General features: G+C 45.2%; 1 protein-coding gene across 1 annotated transcript in view; it reads left to right on the forward strand.

The window, feature by feature from the left end:
• The window catches only part of SLC12A4 (solute carrier family 12 member 4), a 546,284-nt gene that overhangs the window by 418,402 nt on the left and 105,597 nt on the right, over positions 1 to 22,285 (forward strand). Inside the window, exons 19-20 of the mRNA XM_078670770.1 lie at positions 12,611 to 12,780; positions 21,992 to 22,123. Coding sequence (XP_078526896.1) covers positions 12,611 to 12,780; positions 21,992 to 22,123 — 302 coding nt within the window. The remainder of the gene's footprint in view (positions 1 to 12,610; positions 12,781 to 21,991; positions 22,124 to 22,285) is intronic.

Genomic DNA, 22,285 nt, shown 5'->3' on the forward strand with positions numbered 1-22,285 from the left:
TCCCAACTCTCATAGACTTCCAAAAAGTTTCGCAACATTTCTCGGCCCAGACCAGTACGTGTAAATCAATGTTAAAACATTTCAGGCCTACAGCATTTCTCATAATAATTATAGCATTCAACTTCTTCATTAATTAAAGCATGTTAATACTCTTATTCTATTATTCAGTAAACACATCTATACATCATGGCCCATTAATGCAATGACCAAAACATTAGTGCAATCTATGTCGTGAAAAGAAACACCTTCTAGCTCTGGCCCTGAGGCCTACCACATTCTGCGTTTAACCACATGCCATCTTACATTTTAACAGCTACACGACATGGATTCAGGAATAATCACATCTAATAAAATCATATAGTGTCACACATTTCTGTATTAGTTCCACTTCTACTTAAATCTCTACATTAGCTATACATTCAGAATATAATTGCAGATACTACTAGCACTCATGGCATTTCTCCTCATGATTTGTGCTTACTACAGGTAAGTGTGATGCACTCATACATTTAGGTCTGTTTGCGCTCTCTCAGTTCCCCCCTTTGATGACCTCTCGGGGTCATCACTAACATTTAAACTGCAGTTATTGCTAGCATAACTTGTCTCTGCGCTTCCAGAGCCCTCAGACTCCTGTACTGATTATCTTGTATGGCAGCCAATCTCTGCAGCTGCTCTCTTTGGGCCCTTTCTGACCTTTTTGCTCTGTACCATTTGAATACCCTCACCAATCCCCACAATATGATCCCACAGATCAATATTATGATGATAGGTTTTAGTATATACCACACAAAGCTTTTGCCTAGGGTGGAGATCCACCCTCCAACTTCACTCATTCCGTGGCCCACCTTTTCCCAGACATTTTCTCTACTCAAGTCTTCGATCTCCTTGTGAATATCAGTTATGTTCCTAATAACTTTCTCAAGGGGCTTCGAATTGTCTGGAATGTAAGTACAACATTCCTGGACCTTCAAAGCCTTACAGACTCCGCCCTCTTTTGCTAGTAGGACGTCTAACGCAAGACGGTTCTGAAGAACCATAGCCCTTATCGATTGCATCTCTCCTTCTACCAGCATTAAGGACTGAGCAGTGCTGGCAGACAACCTGTCGACGACTGTTGCCAGTCGTCTAATTTTAACATCATTAAGGATTAGTCCCAAAAGAGGGAACACAGCTCCAAAGACATCTCCAACCATTTCTGCATCTCCTATATCTCTCCTTCCCCTCGATGATGTCTTGCCCTCGATGATCTCTAAGTCTTGTGCATGATATATTTTGGGGAAGACAATTGCTAGGTAACATGATCCATACCAGTTGTCAGGTAGTCTCACGTAGGCATTTCTTCCACATACAAAATACACATTTGGAATCACTTGCATTCCCTTCAGGAAATCCTTAGTATAGTACTCTATATTGAAAGCATGTTCACAGCTGACTTCTCCCACGTATACATTTTCGTAATACGTTTTGGCTCGGTGAAGACATAGCTTTCCTCTCTGCGTCTTATCTAAAGCTATTGGACCACTACTACCCTTTCTCTTGTGTGCCTTCTCTTCCTCGGTCCAATCTGTTTTCCATTGTCCTGATTTTTTCAAAATCTTTTGTCTCCTGTAACGATCATCCACCTGCCCTATGAACTTCTTCTCGACTTCTGACACTTTGCATGTCAGGTTATTTCTACGGGCATGTGAAGTATCTAAGGTAATCCAAGGAATGAAGAACTTGGCCAATCTGTCTTCACTCTTCCAGTAGTCCCATTTGTTCATCTGCTTATAATTTGGGACTTCTGGCAACACTGAATCATAGTTGGAGAAATAGTATTCAAAACTATCTCTCCCATAAAATATACTAAGCAATAAGCTACATGTAATGCCATATGTCAGCGGGAGGTGATGATATCTAATGCCTTCATCTACAGACGCCGGCAACTGCATGCAGACGTAACAGTCCTTAACCTCCATGGCATCCACGTATTCATATAAGAGTTTAGCATAAGCATTTGACCTAAAGTCTCCTTGGGACTCATCTACGTGTAACCTGCGGGCTTCTGCAGCTAATAACGCTTTCTCTTGAGTGTTTTCCCTTTTCTCACCAGCAACAGTGGGTGTAAGCGTTTCTACAGATTTCACATCAGTTACCTTCGCCTCTTCCTCATGTCCCTTTACATAAGAAATTGTTACCACTAAAGCTATTAATATTATCACTCCTACTATTAGTGTACCTATTATACATTTAGCTCTGCGGTTCTGGGTGCCGGCTTCCATTTCGTCAGACAATATGGCTCTCTCTTATCTTGGCACAAAGTTCTTTTCTTCTCGTTCCTTTACAGTCTCTTTTTACTCTTTTTGTCTTTAAAATCCACACAACTGGAAGCTGACAACCTTCTTCGCAAAGGTCCTTTAACAGTTCAATAAAGACAACCCTAGCCCTTCTCCATCAACTCAAGGGAAGGTCCCTAATATTCTCTGCTTCCTGGGCGCTAGGTAATCTTCTTTTTCTGCTCGCTTTATTTACAAAGTCCTTTAAGCATCTACTATCAGGTTTGTGCCTGCAGCTTCGATAGCAAAGTTCAGTATTTCCAAACGAAGATTGTGCTCTTCATGGGCTGTTATCGTTGTACCAAAGTCGGGGAATTGCAATTCTGAGAGAAACATGTGTTTTAACTTGCTGAGGCGGGGAGGTCTGGGGAGCATGAATGTTAGTGACCCTTCTTGTTCGACTCCGGGTACCAACAGTCGTATTTCCACGGTGACGATGGGCTCAGAACTGGACACCACCACCGCTCGAATCCTCCCTGTCTCCTGTTTCAAAGACATTTGTCGCCAGATATGTCCACTCAGGGGTGGAGTATCTTCTGCTAGGCACACGCACTCTTCTTGACCTTCTTCGGTCCGGTGCTTCAGCGCCCTGAGCACCTTCTTCCGGGTCTGAGTCTTCTGATATCGGAGGAAGGGTTATCTCTGGAGTTGACCTCAGGCTAGAGCTCCTTCTTTGCGGCCAATTAGCTTCTCCACGTGCCCTTCTACTCCTTCTCCTTCTTGTCTGTTCTCGCTCTCTGTCAGACCTGTCAGTGTCTGACTCGTACTCCCAGCTACTTTCTCCTTCTGTAGCGTCGTCTGTTTCGCTGTTGTACTGACCGTCCTCAGCTTGGTCAGACTCGTTCCCTGCTTCCGCTGGCACCTCTACAGCTTGGCTAGCCCCCTCTATGGCTTCTCGGTCCTCTGCTGGACGTCTATCCGAGAGAGGAGCTGTTTCTTCCAGAGGTGCTGGAACCCTTTGCGTATGTGACGCGTGGATCCAATTGGGCAGGCCTCCCACCTTCACAGCCGTGTTCGTGATCAGAATGATCTGGAAGGGCCCACGCCAACGAACATCCAGGCAGCTTCTTCTCACATGTTTTTTCACCAGGACCCAGTCCCCAGGATACAGGTCATGGCACGGGCCCTGGCACGATGGAACCTCGGCAGCCTGCACCTGAAGGGACACAGAATGAATGGCGTCAGACAGCCCCTTACAATAGTCCAGGATCATATCATCTGTGATATTTAACAGTGCAGTAGTTGGGACAGATGGCAGCCTCATTGCTCTCCCCATTAACACCTCATGTGGTGACAACCCCGTTCTTCTGTCTGGGGTACTACGAAGGCTCATGAGGACCAATGGCAGGGCGTCAGGCCAACTCAGGGTCGTTGAGGAACACACTTTTGCAATTCTGGCTTTGATCGTGCCATTGATCTGCTCCACAATTCCTGAGGCTTCTGGTCGGTAACTGCAATGCAATTTCTGATCTATGTTCAGAGCCGCACAAATCATCTTCACAAGCTCGCTGTTGAAATGCGTTCCCCTATCTGATTCCAAAGAGGCCGGCACCCCGAAGCGCGGAATGAGTTCCCTAAGCAGTAACTTGGCCACTGTGAGGGTGTCGCACCTACGTGTAGGGTATGCCTCAACCCATCTGGAGAATACACAAACAACCACCAGGACATAGCGGAGGCGGTTGCACCTCGGCATTTCAATGAAATCTATCTGCATTCGATTGAATGGACCTCCAGACCTTCCTATGTGGCTTAGTGCAACTGGTGTTCTTTTCCCTACGTTCAGCTGCTGACAGGTCACACAACGCTGGCACACTGCTTCTGCTGCTATTCTAAACTTAGGATTGTACCAAGTCTGTCTAAACACTCTCAGCATAGCGTCTCTCCCTAGGTGTACGGGACCATGTATGTGTCTGGCCATTGGGCTCACCATCTCATTGGGCAACACTGCTCTGCCATCTGCTGAGACCCAAAAATGGGACTCACCCACTACACATCCTGCCTTTTCCCATGTTTCTTTTTCAAAATCAGGAGCATTTTCTTGCATGTTTGCCAGTTCGTCCCAAGTATCAACAGTTTCCAATATCATGGCTAATTCAGTCCTTACATTTATTCCACCCACTTCCACCTCTGTGAAAGAGTACCCTTGTTCCGCGCAATACCGCGCGACTTCGTCGGCATATCTATTGCCTTTCGAGACGAAGTCCACATTTCTGGTATGTGCGGTGCACTTTACAACTGCGATACCTGCTGGACATTGCAACGCCTCTAACAACAGACGCACAAACTCTCCATTGCGAATGGGAGAGCCTGAAGAGGTCATGAACCCTCTTTGAGACCATAACTGCCCGTAATCATGAACCACCCCATAACCATATTGGCTGTCGGTGTATATGGTGACTCGAATTTGATTGCTTGCCAAGCAAGCACGTGTCAAGGCAATAATCTCGGCTACCTGAGCGGAGTGTACTCCTTCCAGGCACCCAGCTTCTACAACTCCAGTAATTGTACAAACAGCGTAAGCTGCTCTCAACTGCCCAACTTCGTCTCTTACACATGAGCCATCGACAAAGAAAATTTCATCTGGGTCGGTCAGTGGCTCATCTACGATGTCGGGTCTGGGTTTGGTGCATAGTTCAGTCACATCGAGGCAGTCATGGTCTGTACATTCATCATCATCCTCGATATCATTTGGGAGTGGCATCAAGGTGGCAGGATTCAAAACAGAGCATCTCCTGAGGGTCACATTCTCTGCAGCAAGAATAACTTGCTCATAGCGCGTGAGCCTGCTGTTGGTCAGATGCTGTGTTTTGGTCCTGGTCATCAACAGTTCAACAGAATGGGGCACGTACACCTCTAACGGGTGCCCCATGACGATATTTTCACATCTCTCAATGCTGACACCCGTTGCAGCAACGGATTTGAGACATCCGGGCAACGCTGCGGCTACTGGGTCTAAAGTAGCCGAGAAATAAGCAACTGGTCTACGGGCATTCCCATGGATTTGGACTAACACAGACAACGCGCAACCTTCTCTCTCACAACAGTAAAGCAAAAATGGTTTATTGTAATCAGGCATTCCCAATGCCGGAGCACGACACAGGTCCTCTCGCAGCTGTAGGAATGCCATCAAACAGTCTTTGTCCCATGGTACCGGATCGCTCACCTCCTTATGCGTCAGTTTTTGCAAGGGCTTTGCTTTCAGTGAAAAGTTCGCGATCCACTGTCGGCAATAACCCACCATCCCTAGGAACATCCTGACCTCTCTCTGTGTCCTAGGCGCATTCATTTTCATGATCGCCTCTATCCTATCTGGTGACACCTTTCGTTTGCCTTTCTCTATTCTGTGTCCCAAGTACTGCACTTCTGTCAGGCAGTACTGCAACTTTCCCGGGGACACCTTGTGCCCATTGGCAGCTAGGTGATTTAACAAAGCAATGGAGTCCTCCCTGCAAGCTTCTTCTGTTTCTGACGCCACGAGGAGGTCGTCTATGTACTGGACCAGAACTGACTTCTGGGGCAGCACTAGACTTTCAAGATTTTTCTTCAAAAGCTGGTTGAAGATCGATGGGCTCTCTGTATACCCCTGAGGAATACGACACCATGTTAGGACGCGACCTTCCAGCTTAAATGCGAAAAGAAAATGGCTTTCTTCGTCCAGAGGGATCGAAAAGAAAGCCTGACAAAGATCAATCACAGTGAACCACTCAGCTTGGAATGGAATCTGAAACAGTATCACTGATGGATTCGGTACCACTGGACAACACGAAACGACTATGTTATTAATCTTTCGGAGGTCCTGCACTATCCGGAATTTCCCATTTGGTTTCTGCAGACCCATAATCGGGGAGTTGCATGGACTACCCACGATTTCTTTCAGTATTCCCTGTTTAATCATGGACTCGATCACGGGTTTTATGCCTGCAATCGTTTCTGGAGTCAATTTATATTGGGGTGTTCTTGGGAACTCAGCATGCGGTTTCACTACAATTTTCACTGGGTCCACCCCTTTGACCAATCCAATCTCTTCCCCAGTGAAGTCCCATACTTCTGGTGCCACTGTCTCTCTCAAGTCCCAGGGGAGCTCATCTACTGTCAAAGTAGGGTACAGCTCCACGCATATTCTTGAGTTTGCAACTTTGAAGTCTGCGTCATCATCATTGGTCAATACCTCCACTCCCTGAGGTGTACAGTATATTGTACAATTCAATTTACACAACAGGTCTCTGCCTAGCAGACACACAGGACTTGAATCGCAAACCACAAACTGGTGCTCATCGCTGTACTTCCCTATTTTCACCTGTACCGGTTCTGTCAATTGGCTGGTTATTCTCCTGTTTGCGACCCCCACCACTTGTATGGTCTCTCCAGACATGGGCAGGTCTGGAACTGCAGCTGATCTGATCGTGGATCTAGTGGCTCCTGTGTCCACCAGAAATGTCGTGGGGCACCCTGCTACTTCTGCTTCGACATAGGGTCCCCTCTGGTCCACCTCCAAGGCTGCCCCGAGGGTGCAGTCTTCTCTTTCCACTTTCTGTCCGGTTAATGGGTCCACATAATAGCACTCTTCTCCTTCTACAAACAGGGGCATCTGTCTATAGGTCTTACCCATAGTCCCTACTCGGGGAGGTTGCGGGAACTGGGCTCGGGGAGGAGCCCCCCCCCCTTTGAGCACCTTTCCCTGGTATGGCGTCACCCCTCTTGTAGGCGCGCTCTGGACCTCTTCCTCCTCTATCTCTTGTTCTCCTATCTCTACATTGTAGGGACACTCGCGTTTCCAATGTCCCACCTCGTTACACTGGTGGCACCTAGTCGTTTTCTTCAAGGCAGCTATGTCTATTCTGGGTCTAAAGGTGGAACTCTCCTCATTGCCCTTGTTCTGACTGTACTGCTTCTTTCCTCCTGTACCTGTTCCTTGCTGCTGTTGCTGCTGTCCCCCCTTCCCTGCTGCCTGCATCTGTACCACCATCAATTTTTCTTTTAGTTTCTTAGCCTTGGAGTCTATCTCATCACAGCAGTACCTGGCATATCTCAGTATTGCGTCTAGGGGTTTATTTTGCCAACAAATCAAGTGTTGCTGAATCATTAAACTAATATCCGGTCTCAGTCCCAGGACGAACTTGGACACAAATTGCCCTATGTCTTTTGGATCCATTACATCCAGACCGCTATACTGTTTAAACGCTTTCAGCAATCTCTCATAATATTCGTGGACTGTCTCTTTGGGTTCCTGTCTAGTTCGGTCTATTCTGACCCAATCTATGTCTTGCATTGGCACTTTCTCTTTCAGCCAAGTCATCACTCTCTCGAATTTTGCCATCACAATCTCGGACGGCCCATTAGTCTTAGCATCTCTCTCCGGCTCCGTTGTGGGCCACTCAGCGCTAACCTTGCATGCTGTCCACAGATCTCCTGGTACTACAATGTCAAACAGCGTGTTCAGATCTATCCATAGGACCTTTGAGATTTTTACAAATCTCTCAACTTGCTTGTACCACTCCACTGGGTTTTCCCGCAATTTGGGGAAGGAGGTGGTAAAAGCAGCTAGATCTCCCCTACTCCAAGGGACATGCACATAATTCCCATTTGCGACTTCACGCAAAGGGTATGCTTCTATTCCCTGCAGCCTTCCTGGTGTCGTACCAAGCGTGCTTCTCCTGACGGTCCCTTTCTTGGACCACCTCTCTTCCCACTTATCTAGTGCCCTCCATGTCCTTATTCCAGTGATCAGTTCCCTTATGTGCGTTTTCAGCCCGATCGTTCTCCTCTCATCTAGGTCTCGATCTGTGTAATGTAGCCTGTGGTTACCCTGTAATGCTTTGGTTCTTGACAGGTCCACCATATATTTGCCTGCTAATTCGACTAACTTCTCATGGATTGCTCTCGCCTTTCGAGTGATGTCCTTTGCCATATACAGTATTTCATCCTGCTCATACATTTCCATTCTCTCTAAAGGCAGGGTACCATCTATCATGTCATCCAGGTCTGACCTTAAGCTGGCGACATCGAGTCTCTTGGCTTTTATCTCAGCTCGCAATATGTCTTTCGAAGGGGGCTCACTGGTCTCCCTACCATCCCAACTCCGAGCTCTACGTTTGGGCTCGGGAGAGTTAATGAGTGCTCTCCCTTGCTCCCATCTCTCCAGGTCCCATGCTCGGCCATCCGATCTTGGAAGGTGATGGAACACGGGCCTGTTACCCCCACTCTTGCTCTGCCCACTCTCTCCTTCTTCTCTCCTTTCACCGTACGCCTCTCTGTTATTTTCCCTCTGGTCGCTACTCTCCCTTTGCCTAGTATCGCTCAGTATCCGATACGATCCTTCCTGGTTCCCCATATTCCCTGGGCTGCGCTCGTGTCCGTCATCACAGGGACTATGGTGCGACCTCTCACAACTCCCATTCAGTTCTCTGGTGCCGGGCACACAGTGGGTACACTTAAAGCTGTTTCTGTACTCTTGCGTTCTCCTCTCCCCTTCACTGAGTATTGGGCGCGCCACCCCTCCACTCCCGGGGCCCCCGTTTTCCAGGTCCGTTCTATCTCCACTCCGGGCCCAATGGGTAACTCCCCTACTATCTCTCTCTCTCCAGTCCCACTCCGGGCTGCTCTCCCCAGCCCCACAGTGAGTCCGAGCTCTGCTGTCCTGACTTTCCCTTTCAGCTTCCGCAGCTATGATGCTCTTGTGAGCCTCCACTGCCTCATCCCACTTCTTCATGTACTCATTTAGCTCTTGAAAGGATTTTCGTCCAGATCCCCTCATATCCACTGGCCATCTAGGGCCCCCAGGATCCCCTCCTGGATCCCCTGCTGTGTGCACCGGGGTGCTCCACTCTCTTGGTATCGGCATCTGACTTGGGAAATTGATCGTATCGTTCCTCCTTGCCGTCTCTGCTCTTTCTCTGTCCTTCCGTACCCGTTCTTCCCCTCTTGCTCTCTCTGGGTCATATATCGATATTATAGGACCTATGGTAACAGGTACCTGTAGTGCATCTGGTAATGCGTAGGATGTGGCGCACTCCGTTTCCGGCGCTCTTTGTACCACAAACCTCCCGACTACCTGTTGCACCTGACTAGGCTGGGACAGCTCTTTCTTTGCCTCAGGATCCCACTCTGAACTGGGAAGCGGTCCATGCTCTCCTGCATTGCCCCCCTTTTCTCTTTCTCTATGCTCGACCTCTCCCCCTGCTCTATTATACGGGGGTGGCCTGTCTGTCAATAATCTGTTTATCAGGCTGTCCTCTGTTTCGCTCTCATCATCTTCTTCTAGGGGGCTTTTATTTCCGGGCACCTCTAACACTGGGTACAGTTTATTGACTTCCATGTTATGCACTCTCCATCTTTTAGCATCCGCATCCCATCTGGCATCCTGTACTGCCCTTACCGATCGTTTCACCCTTTCTTGTCGTCTGTTCATATTCTTTACATGCGCTGCCCTAATCCATGCATCAAGGGCTTCAAACTGGGTCGGTCTAGGCAAGGGTCTCATTGAGGTCATGACTGATTTTAATCTATGTAACACCTCTAATCTGAACGTCCCGTACTTCGGGAACGTCAATTCCTCATTTCCTTCCGTAATCTTACTCCACTCTGTTATCCAAAGGATCGTATGCAGCCCAACATTCACTGCCATGTAACGAGCCGGCGTACCCTCCGGCGGGGCTTCTTCCCCTTCATCCGATCCCCGCTTCTCTTTTTTAAACGCCGCTCTCAGCCATTTAAAACACTTCATAATTATACGCACAATATCCAGCCTCGCTACTCTGTTTACTTCCTGATGACAATCCACCAATCCTGGCGCGGCTTTGCTAACTTGGCCTATCGCAGCGCGGTCTTTCTCCGGTCGGCCAATCCCAGCTCGCCACTTTCTGACGTCTTTGCTAGCTGGCCTATCACAGCGCGGTCTTTCTCCGGTCGGCCTATCACAGCGCGACACTTCCTGACGTCACTTTTCTCCGCTTCGCAGCAGCACCCCTCCTTTCTCAACTCGTCTCCCGGTCATGCATGCGTCCCATTCATACACCGAAAAATGACTACTTCCGACCAAGCGGTCACTTCCCTCGACTGTACGTCCACAGTCTATATGTAATTGTCAACACAACTGACGAAATGTCTATCGTCTCTCTGATAGGTTGCTTACACACACAGTAACCTCCGACCAGCGTCCGTTACTCACGCACTCACTCTTACGTTCCCCCTATCTCGGTCTTTCGGGTGATCAATGGTACCTCATGACCCCCTTCACACTAGTTGACAATTACTCTGGGTGTCCGATACACCCGAACCACTTAAGCTCTCCTTGAACTTAAGATTTCCACCGGTTGCGCGCGCTCACAACCTGTTCCACAGTCACTCTACAGACATTCAACTCCGCCAGACATTACAACATAGATACAATACAAAAACACCGCAATCTAACACGCATGACCCTTTATACTCACTCTCGACCGATACTGCTGCTTTTTCTGTCTCACGTCATCCGGATCTTCTTCGGCGGGCGATTCTTCCGATCATCGATCTCTAGGGGCCTTGGGGTAAGCTAACCTGGCCTAGGTCACCGTCCTCAAGAAGGCAACCATCCTCTGCTACCAACTGGAAGGGCGAGATTTTGATCGATACCTTATCACTATTGATCTAAACCTCGATCTGGTCGACTGAACCTTTGTTGCCTGTCATTGAGGGAAGAAAGTGCATCTCTTACCAAGTTAGTTCACCCAATAAGGACCCCGCTCCAAAAGATCACAAACAACTTCTAGCTTTCAAAAGTTTATTGTAAGGTTAGGATAAGCTGCAAATACAGGCATCTCAGAATGAGATTCACGAGATACACAGGTCCAACTACATACATGTGCTCTCTGAAAGCCCTCAGGCGAGCAACGGAAATTACCAGCACAAGTTCTAAGAATAATAAAGCTATCAGCATTGACGCATATTGAGATCTCTCCTTCATTTAAGTTGGAGGAAAAACACACAGGTTAGGCTGTCCCTACCCTGCTCTAGATGGTATCCCTACTTAACCAAGTCTCAACCTAACAAAAGGTGTCAGCAGTGAATGACCCCCAAGGGAAGTCACTCACTCTTAGTCTCTTGGTGAAAACCTATAGTTCTCCAGTCATGACCCCTCTCTGCCTACCCATCCGCTCTCTAAAGGGTCCTCAGGCATCTGCTCTAACTCCACCCAGGGGTGCTGTCCCTAATACAAAACAGTCAACAACATTTGAGACGCCCCTCGTGAGACGCCCCTCACGTGGTGTAGCTTCTGGCTTTTTCCATGCTGCTTTGTATTGGGCCTCATACGTTGGAGTTGACCTTGCTTCTCAGACTCTTCTCCGGCCCGCTGATACCCCTTAAAACATTCCGGAACCCTCCTCCATGTCTGGGCCGTCTTCTGAACAGACCTCTATTCATATTATTTATAATTGGATCCCCCCTTTTCTCTTGCAGACAGACATCTGCAGCCAAGATCCCAACTCTCATAGACTTCCAAAAAGTTTCGCAACATTTCTCGGCCCAGACCAGTACGTGTAAATCAATGTTAAAACATTTCAGGCCTACAGCATTTCTCATAATAATTATAGCATTCAACTTCTTCATTAATTAAAGCATGTTAATACTCTTATTCTATTATTCAGTAAACACATCTATACATCATGGCCCATTAATGCAATGACCAAAACATTAGTGCAATCTATGTCGTGAAAAGAAACACCTTCTAGCTCTGGCCCTGAGGCCTACCACATTCTGCGTTTAACCACATGCCATCTTACATTTTAACAGCTACACGACATGGATTCAGGAATAATCACATCTAATAAAATCATATAGTGTCACACATTTCTGTATTAGTTCCACTTCTACTTAAATCTCTACATTAGCTATACATTCAGAATATAATTGCAGATACTACTAGCACTCATGGCATTTCTCCTCATGATTTGTGCTTACTACAGGTAAGTGTGATGCACTCATACATTTAGGTCTGTTTGCGCTCTCTCAGTGCTCCGCATTCTAAAACAAACATTTTCTGATAAGTATTCAAAACTGTGCCGAGGACAAGCCGTGCTGGAACAATACGTGTTGCTACCATTTGAGATTATTTATGTGGCATAATTGCACATCACAGTGGAATATACATACCATGGCTTTCTTTTCCCGAAAATACTTTAAATATAAGTCAACAGAAGTCCATTTTATTTGCAATTGTTTTTTCTTTTCTTTTCTTATCTATTTAAAGAAGACTACATTTTGACAATGTTATGCATCTCTTAGAAGCGGTGGACATGTTTTTCTCTTTTGTTTTTCAGACACTGTGCGGTGTACCACCGCGGCCCATCTAGCACTAATGGTCCCCAAAAACGTCTCTTTCTATCCCAGTAACCACGAGCGCTATGTTGAAGGCAATATCGATGTCTGGTGGATCGTCCATGATGGCGGCATGTTGATGCTTCTTCCTTTTCTGCTCAAGCAGCACAAGGTAAGACCTGGACTTGAAATGCCGGAGACTGCTGAAAGTCTTACCACTGTATCACTGTTTAGCAGGAACCCTTCGAGAGCTTGTGCATATTTCTATATCCGTACCAGTGTCATTTTTGTTAATTTTCTCAAAATAAATGTACCAGTTACACTAATGGTTCCCAAATTCAATGGGGCATAGTTTGCAACTGCCCGCTAATGTAACAATTGCCATAAAAATGCAGTTTGTAGTGCAAGCTTTGGGACCTCTATTGACCTGGCCAGCAGGAAGAACCACTTCCTGTTTGCTCACTGGCTGGTTGGGGACATTGCCTTAACTTACTGCATGTTGTGCTTTTTCTACATTTTTTGCTTTCAAATCGCTATACTATTAATCTTAGACTTTAGGCCATGGCCCTCAATGGTAAGGTACTTGTTGCCTGAGGTTTAGAAGGAACAACAAGCTACAGGCATAGTTGAGCGTTTGGAATCCACTCCTACCCCTAAAGGCTGAAGCAATACTCCCTTTGAGTATATGACAGCAGAGATATGGGTCTGATGAGAGGGAAATTGTGGAAGACTGGAGGAAGTCTTGTAAAACCTCCACTAATTATGAATACTGGTCCCCGATTGTAACGAGTGCAATATCATGGCGTTTTCTGCACCCAGATTTACTAATAGTGTGCGGCTCAGTAATTCTGGGATCCAGAATGACCTCAATGTTAAATTTTTACACTGATGAATGGGGATCTACTCCTAAAGTCAGTGTTCCTGCACTGATTTGCATATAATTTCTGCAGACAATAGGTTTTACCTGGTGAAATGTGTTTTCAGATATTCCTGCAATCCCGACTGGAGCTGTAACGCCCATTACCAGCCATTCGTGGCTATATTCTGACCTCATATGGTGGGAGCGGTTGTATCTCAAGATGAGAATTTTTAGTTTGGCTGGAGACTATAACATAACCTTGTGGTAATGGTTACAGTTAACATGTATTGGAAATGCAGTAGGTCCCACGCTTTGTTTTAAGTTAAAGCTATTGACATTGTAAATGGCCATGTTTTTTACCTGCCAAGGCAAGAGTGAGGGAGCAGCAGCGGGCTGACTGCCGAAATGCTCTGTTGGAGAGTGATTAGCCAAAAGTAAACTAAGAAGCAGAGACTATTTGTAAAATAAATAAATCCGTATTAGTTGAGCGAGTTTCTATTAATTATAATGTGACTGCGAGAGGATATGTTGATAGGCTCTGGCCTTTGCTGTTCCCAGGCGCTATTGCAATATGTTAACCTGGGACCATGTATGCAGGATAAATGGTCTGGTGGAGGTGGGGCACTAATTAAGAAGGGCACAACACTGCGGGCTCTGCAGAATCGTGGCCTGTGCTGCCGGGAAACCTTGGACTAAAGAACGCCAGCCCAAAACCACCAATTCCATATGCAGCATCCTTACCAGTGCTGCTTATATCCATAAACATAGGGCAGAATAGTGGATTGCCTTGTTGACAAAGGCCATAAATTCGCCAAACAGACATCCAGGTAAACACACAGACATATGACCCGAAACAGACAAGCATGCAGATGCATATTAAGACATACACACAAGCCAATCGATTCACAAAAAAGGCTAAAATAAAGCATTGTAGTGTAGTTCCTATATTCCCAATAGGCTCTGCGCATTGGAATAATATATCCTGTAGTTTAGAAGTAGGACTGAGATCGACTAGGTCTCTACCGAATATACTAAACTTAATTGTGTGTGCCAACTAGCTCTGAGGTCACTAGAAACTTTCTCGAATAAACTAGAAGGGATTAGTTTCTGACAACCACGTAAACATGACAACTTTGTTTCCCAAGAATAAGAAATGTATCTCTAGAGTCGCGGAAACAATAGATAATTATTTTACTCAGTCAATCGTGCATGCTTCGTTTCACCAGAGGTGCAGAGAAATAGAGAGACGGGCGTTTTCAATAAAAGGGTATTTATTGAACAGTCTTCTTTCTCATGCAGAGGAAACGAACTGCTACAATAGTATTACTGGTTGTAAAGTACAATTATTACAGTACGATGAGTATTATAAAATAATACTGTAAAAGCATGATATGGTTTCTAAGCCATAAAATACATAAAATACATACATCAATAAATAAAGACTAAAAAGTACTCAACTGATGCTTCTAAAATACGCCTACCCCGGTGTACCTAACCTAGGTCTAGTACAAGGGAAGAAGTAAGTGAGGTGTAGCTTAGTTTCAATATTCTTTGCCAAGAATCTAATCCAAGAATTCTCTAAGGGTCTAATCAGCTCCGTACCTTGGTTTAGAATGTAGGACGTCTGGTATCTCTCTCTCAGGACTCGATTTCCCAACAACCCGCAAGGGTAGTTTGGAAACACTGGAGCTGGATTTCTCTGCAAGAGAAAAGACAGTGTCTCTCTCAGTGCGTCTGCTGGAGGGTCAGCTTCCTTCGGCACTTGTTTCGGCGAGCTGTGTCGTGTAGGTAGATAGTCACTCTGCTCCACACCACCCTGTGTTGGCTGAGGTCGTCGTGAAGAGTAGATGTGCCGGTCGCCTGCGCAGTTGAAAGTATAAACTCAGATAATTGGCCGACTTGGAAAGCAGGCGACATTTTTGGAGGTTTTGGGGTCGATATAGGCTCCCTGCACCATTCAGGCTTTGGTCGTGAAGATTGGTGCCCCACGCATAAAAAAAGTTAAACATTCTTATACATTGATGCATGGTTGGTACGCAGATTCCCGCTGAAGATTCTCCTTATGATTATTACCCTTGGGAGTGACTATTATAAATAGTACAACTACGATACAGTCCCTAATGGTCTCAGGATTTTGACAGTGCAGTTTGCCATCTACTTGTTCAGACGCATCTGACTTCCGGAACAATTATCTGTACATAGGAATCTGTATTGTGTATCTATAGGAAACTCGGAAATGGTTTTATTGGTGGTATTTTGTTCCCTAGTGGAGTGGCCCTCATTAGGGCAGTATATCTGGCAGGTCCTGATGTAGGTGGCGTCACATTTCCCAGCCAACGAAACGCGTCAACCATTGTTTTGAGACCATCCTGCACTTGTGCAGTTGCTGTCTTTGGTCTTTCCAACTACGTTACCACTCTGTAGTTGTATCCCCAGAAAGTTTATGTATGTGATGGTTTGTCTGGTTGTGTGTGAGTTGTCTTTGAATGATTGTTGTGAAATTGGATTGTTTTTCTCTCTAGCTAGGTTTGTTAATTAGTTATAATTATTGTGTTGTGTTTTGTATTTTGAATCTATGTTGAAAATGAAAATGAGTATTTAAAAAAAAAACATGTATAATCAGTGAATAATAATTTTTGATAAAAGAAATGAAATAAAAGAAATATATTTTTTACTAAATTTTGTTAGATTTATTGTAAGTGGTTCACTTATTTGGATAGGATGCTCACTTAATGTAGGTGGATTAAATCCATTAAAAGGAATTTAGGTCTTGAGGGAGCTCATTGTGCTGTGTTTGTATATTTTTTCCCCTCTTCTCCCTGACCACTAATTTGCCTTTCAGAGGGGGTCCCCCCTTTCTTTGCGTTAGATAGTCCAACTGCTCCACACTACCGTGTGTTTGCTTAGGCAAGTGTTGGCATATTTATACCTTGAAGGTGCTGAGTTTGACGTAAGATTGGACATAATAACGTCATCAAAGACTTAGTTCTTTGCAAACTCCATGAGTTCTTGGATACATCAATATTCATGCAGGAGGAAGGCCCTGACTGCTGAGGGCGGGTTTTTCCAAGACATAGTTGTAGATTTTCGGAACTAGTGGAAGTAGCCAAGCCGTATTAGGACTACGTGAGCTATGTCTTAATATGGTTATGATTTCTATGCCTATATAAGGATACGGTACTTTATACCTATATAAGGGCATGAATCAGGAAAATTACACTAGGCTCCTAAAACGCTATACAACAGCATGATCACCAGTTAGTCAGATGAGACATCATGCAAACCTTCTTTAAGAAGTAATCCCATGCCAAGACTAAACCACAGTACAAAGGCACTGTTATTATGGGTGAAAAGGACAAACAAGCAAGTACAGTGGAATACCAGTAATATTTTTTATATTAAACCAATCAGTGTTGGGAATTAATAAAACTGCCAAGGTTATATTTTCCTGGAGATTAGAGAAGTTATGTGGCATTTAATTAAGAAGGATGGTTGCGCATGACAACTCCGCATCTGTGCTGCATGTTAATTGGCCCAAGAGAGACCCATCCTTACTCCGCTGCAGGGCAACGTTCTCCCGAAAACCGGTCTCTTGGAAATATGCCAATTATAGATCTGCACAACTCTTTCATTACAGTGTGTTTGCCCTTTTAATCTATTGCAACATAGGTTTTGGTATTTAGATTCTGGTGTCGCCTGGTTTAGGGAAATTCTTGGTCTAGGCTTTGAGACTTGCATTATTTAGTTTTTTGCCCTAAAAATCATCTTTATCCCTGTGGGGTGGAGGATGTATGAAGTCTCCACTGACTCCAATTACCTCCTCAGGGCTACGGGCTCCATCTGCATGGTATTCAGCTTGTCGTCTATACTGTGGGGGCAAGGACGCCACGATCTATGCCCTATTTATCTCAGGCCCCCTCCTTTATTTGCCTGTGGCAAATAGTTTTCTACGGAACATGAGCATTTTTTCTGTAGGTTATCATTCAGTAGGAGATGCAAGTGAGAAGAGAGAACTTTGTCTAAGGATATATCTACACTTCTGTCGTGTCTCTAGACTGCCTCAGTTTAAGAGATCTCATTGGAATAATCCATAAGCACTCTCTCTCTCTGCACTCAACTTTCATTTATCCATCCTACCTGATGCCTGTCACCCTTCCATCCCAGGGAGCTCCTAAGACTCATAGCGCAACAAAGGGATGGGGCATTTCACACATAAAATAGTGCTTCTGGGATCCATCTCTCATCAGCAATGACCTACAGTGATGAATAGGTGTCTCACTCTGGTTAACTAGACTGTAAAAAAGCCAGTGACAACACACAGTGCTTTAAACCAGTCCTACTGGGTAGTTCTCTTGATGAAAGGGGCCCAATACAGACTCCTGACAGGACACATGTTCATAGTATACTCATGCAGCTGGCTGCAAACTGTCCTGGCATTCTTGTCCGGGAACCAGCTATAACTCCTATGGACATTCTGTTCTGATGTATTAGACTCACCAAGCCTGTCAGGCTGGGTCATGTGACACAACAATACTGCACTACTAATGACTCGCAGAAACCCTCACTAGGAGAGGTAACCTAAAGTACACAAAACGGTTGCAGCTGAAACTAAACCCTCTGTACTAACCGGAGACAGATCTGCATATTATGCCACTTGTTTGGTCTCTGTGCCTATGTGGTCTGGTCATATGACACCCTGTGATCAATAGGCCCATTTGCCCTCAGTTTGCAAGGATGGCATTGCTTTGCCTCCCTCAGTCTCCCCCACTCAGTAACTGAGGGGGCCTCGCATCCATGGATTGTTCTGTTTATTATCAATCGACGGCCTTCATCTGAGCACAATGACTGCCACGGTGAGCCTTTTAAAATGCAATCTTTGACCCCTTTCAGTCCAACACAGCGCCAGATAATGCCCCGGGTGCCTGGCCAGTTAAGAGGCCTGACCTTGACTGAGCCATTATTGGAAAATTCCAATCCTGCCCCCGTGTATTGGGATGAACACCTGAGGTCCACGACAAGATGATATGGGGTGAGAGTTGAGCGGGAGGGCGAAACGCAGATGGGAGAGGGAAGCCATGGGTGAGGATAGAGAGGTGCGGCTAAGAGAGAGAGAGTGAAGAGGGAAATGAAGAAAGCTGGGTGAGAAAGGGAAGTTGTGAAAGGCAGAAATCACACTTGGGAAAGTGAAAATACATGGGATAATAAATCAAAACGTGTTGTGGGATAGTAAATCAAACAAGAGATCCATGCATAAGAAGCAGTAGGAATGTGGAGATTTAGTGGGACAGGAAGAACGTTATGATGGCCAACCAAAAGCAGCACTAGGCCAACACTCCAGAGGAGGAGCGAAACCATGAGAAGGTGGGAAATAGAAGCAAATTAGCCACTGAACAGCAAGCTTTTCTGAGCTACGCTATCCTTAACCAGTCCGCAGAGATGGGACAAATTGAACCCCACAAGGTACATACTACAGATCATCCTGCAGTGAAGCACTGTAGGCTCGACCTAAAAAAGGAGATTTGTTTTTTGATAGGGATGCCTTTGACTACTGCTCCATTTGTCGAAGGAGCTCCCAGTCCTATAACTATAAACCCCAGAATAACGGGCTGTCAGCTGTTTCATGTCACTATATAAAGTGCTTTTCCAGCCCCCAAACCATGGGACACGTGATCTGCACCCGGGCCAAGGGTGGGCCCGTCTTGTGCCAGTCATGACCCAGCGGAGGTTGGGCTATCCCTCTGACATCTGAATGACCGAAAGGTACATGTGAGATACTTTGAATACTTATTCATAAATGCCGAGATCTGCTCTGGGAATCCTTCACATTGTCTATTGTCTCCTTATTTCCTGGCGGGGGTTAGGGTGGAACATTGATCCCTCGACCTGAGACACCCCACTTTCCTTCTGCTGGGGTGGGACTTCATCCTCCAGCAGATACCTTGCCTGAGGAGGAGGAGCATGCTGTGAAGGCACTTAAAAGCGCTTTACTTTTTCCAGCAGCGCCCATCAAAGCCTGCGGAAGGCTAGGCTATCAACCCTGTGTCTGCAGCCTTAATAAGTAGTGGTGAGTTGACTTTGCATAGTTATGCTGTGTCCAGGGTTGCTTTCTGCCTGGTATGCTGGGAGATTCTCCCCACCCCTTCTTTGATTTTACGAAATGGGCAAGAGAAAATTGGACATGCAAAATGTGGTCAATAGGTGGGCCAGAACTGGCAACACAATTGTTTAAATTTGAACAATGTGGTACGTGCACTCACAGAGGAGATCACCAGTGTGGAGGAGGTTGTGAGAAAAATGGAGGAAACCGTGGGCTTCATTCATGATCATGCTGCAGGCATTCTAAGCAAAGTGTCTGAGGTAACATTGTCTTCCTTGCAATAATAATCAGTCTTAAGAAGGTGGTTCCTGAAGGCCCTGCCCATCTCCATCAATAGGCCATGCAATGGTAAAGAAGTACCCGGGCAGTTCGGAAATAGTTTCCATTAGTACCCCTCTAACAGCGCAAGTGAGCAGCATGTGAAAGAGGGGGTCCATATTGGAATGACAGGAGGAAGGATCACTGCAGCTCTGCTCAGTGTACACCTAGTAGTGGGAAATTCAAGTTGGGCCCTGGTTCTGTAGGCAAGTTTTCTCTGGGTAATGTTTCATGTTGTGTGTTTATGTATTTACCTCCACGATCCGCATTGTTCGTCATTTTCTTGGCCAATGCCCCACCCTTACAACTGATTAAAAAGGAAAACCATCAGCAACTTAAAAATAAGGTTGTGCTGTGGCTGGCTGGGAGGGTCAATTTTGAGATTGGGCAGGCTTTGTATGAGGAGATTATATTGACGAGGAGAGTGGGAGAGTGAAAATCTTTGAAGGGGACTGCATTGTGGTGTATTTTTTTAAGGGTTGGAGAGCGGGTTTTATTTTGAACAACTTTAAATTTAGTAATCAGTGTAGTATTGCAGTGCTTCCTCTAGCGTGATGTATGATTTGTCTGATGCTGAAAGCTCTTGTGGGGACCAAGTACAACTTAAATATACAGGTTGATCAGATAAACCATCTTGGTATTAGAGCATAACTTAGTGAAACTAATGAGGAAAAAAGATACAGATTTGACAGTCTGTGTCCCCACCTTTAAAGAAGCGAGGGGCAAGTCTATTATTGATTACATTTTTGTTACAGCTGATTTCTTCTCTTCAGTGAAAATGTTTAATGTTGAATGGAATATTCTCAGTAACCATAACCCTCTCTTGGTCACTCTGCTGTGGGGTACGCAGCCGGTGAGATCTTGCTCCTTTATTAATGAATCTGTGATCCTAAAAGACCAGAGGCTTAGGTTAAAATGAGCAGAGATAGTCTCAGAGGTCTTTAATGCTAAGTTATCTATTTGACAATCGGATGTCCAGATTTGCTTTGAGGAAGACGCTTCTGATGGTACTATCTTGATAGCCACCCTATGTGGGGCATTAGGTTGTCCCTAACCAAATCTGGGGCAGTAGCACCTCCTCCTTTTGTCATTTGGCATGACAGGAACTGCTAAAGGGCACATTCTGTTCTGGTAGTTACCTAAAAAGACCAAGAAACTTCTGGACTCAGGGCTTCCTTGGATCCCTGATTAAGTATAATATGGTCACCTAAAGAGGGCTATATACAGCCAGGAACATGCGATTCAGACAAAAACCATTGTGGTTTTTAATATGGTTAAAGGAGGAACTTAAGTTAAATAGGTTGATCATTTGTGATGGCAGGGGCCCGGATAATAAATAGGTAACACATACCATGGCTGAGTTATATGAAGTATACTCTGGGGACTTGGGAAGCCCTGAGCTTTTTTTGGATCCAGGCCGCATCGTGAAAAAAGATCTTCAGTAAAAGAAAGCTTTTTCTCTCAGGCTGACAGCTGAGTGGTGGTCTCTGCTTTGACTAACAGTCGAGGTGGCTGCATATTAAGGTGAAATCATTTAGCAAAATGGAACTATATCTACACCTGGAAATTCCTATCTTCCACCGCTGACTTCTGACCTATTTTAGATGGGGAATAGTTCACCAGCTGTTGTTTGGGTATGGTGTTTGGTTTAAAAAGGTCAGAACCCCTGGGATGTGTGTGTAACATTACTTCTGTTTGTGACACCATGCATATTGGTCTTATCTGCCCTAGATTTAACATGCTAGTCCATACATGTATTGGGCCTCTCCTGTTGTCTTTGAACTTTAGACAGGTGAGTTCCAGCTCATATCAGCTAAAATGTTTTTATGTGCCAAGCTTTTGAGTGTATGAATCACTGTTCTCATGCATATGAATGTATTGAGTTTTGTAACGTCCTATGATATGTTTATGTGGTCATGTTGCTATTCTTGTTTAATATAATGACTTATTGATATGCTTTTTTTAACCATAGATACATTTTTGTGTTTGAATTTTGTTTGATTTGTACGCTTTATGATTTTTATTTAAGCATCGAATAATGTTTGACTTAAAATGAAATGAGATAGGCAAACGTTGTGTTTAAATGAACACTTTTCTGTGTGTGCTTAGGTGTGGAAAAAGTGCAAGATGAGAATTTTCACTGTAGCTCAAATGGACGACAATAGCATCCAGATGAAGAAGGACTTGGCTACATTTCTCTATCATCTCCGAATAGAAGCAGAGGTGGAAGTAGTAGAAATGGTAAGAAACACAATCTATTTACATGACCCTTTACTTCCAGTGTGAAGTTCTTCGTGATATCAATATGCTCCTGGTTATTTCCGTATGTCTGATGTCAAAGATAAGTGTTTTAAACTACATTATTCTTTTTATTTATATATTATTACTTGCAGGAGCTGTTGA

Source organism: Lissotriton helveticus, chromosome 12, assembly GCF_964261635.1.
Source record: "Lissotriton helveticus chromosome 12, aLisHel1.1, whole genome shotgun sequence".
Lineage (NCBI taxonomy): Eukaryota > Metazoa > Chordata > Amphibia > Caudata > Salamandridae > Lissotriton > Lissotriton helveticus.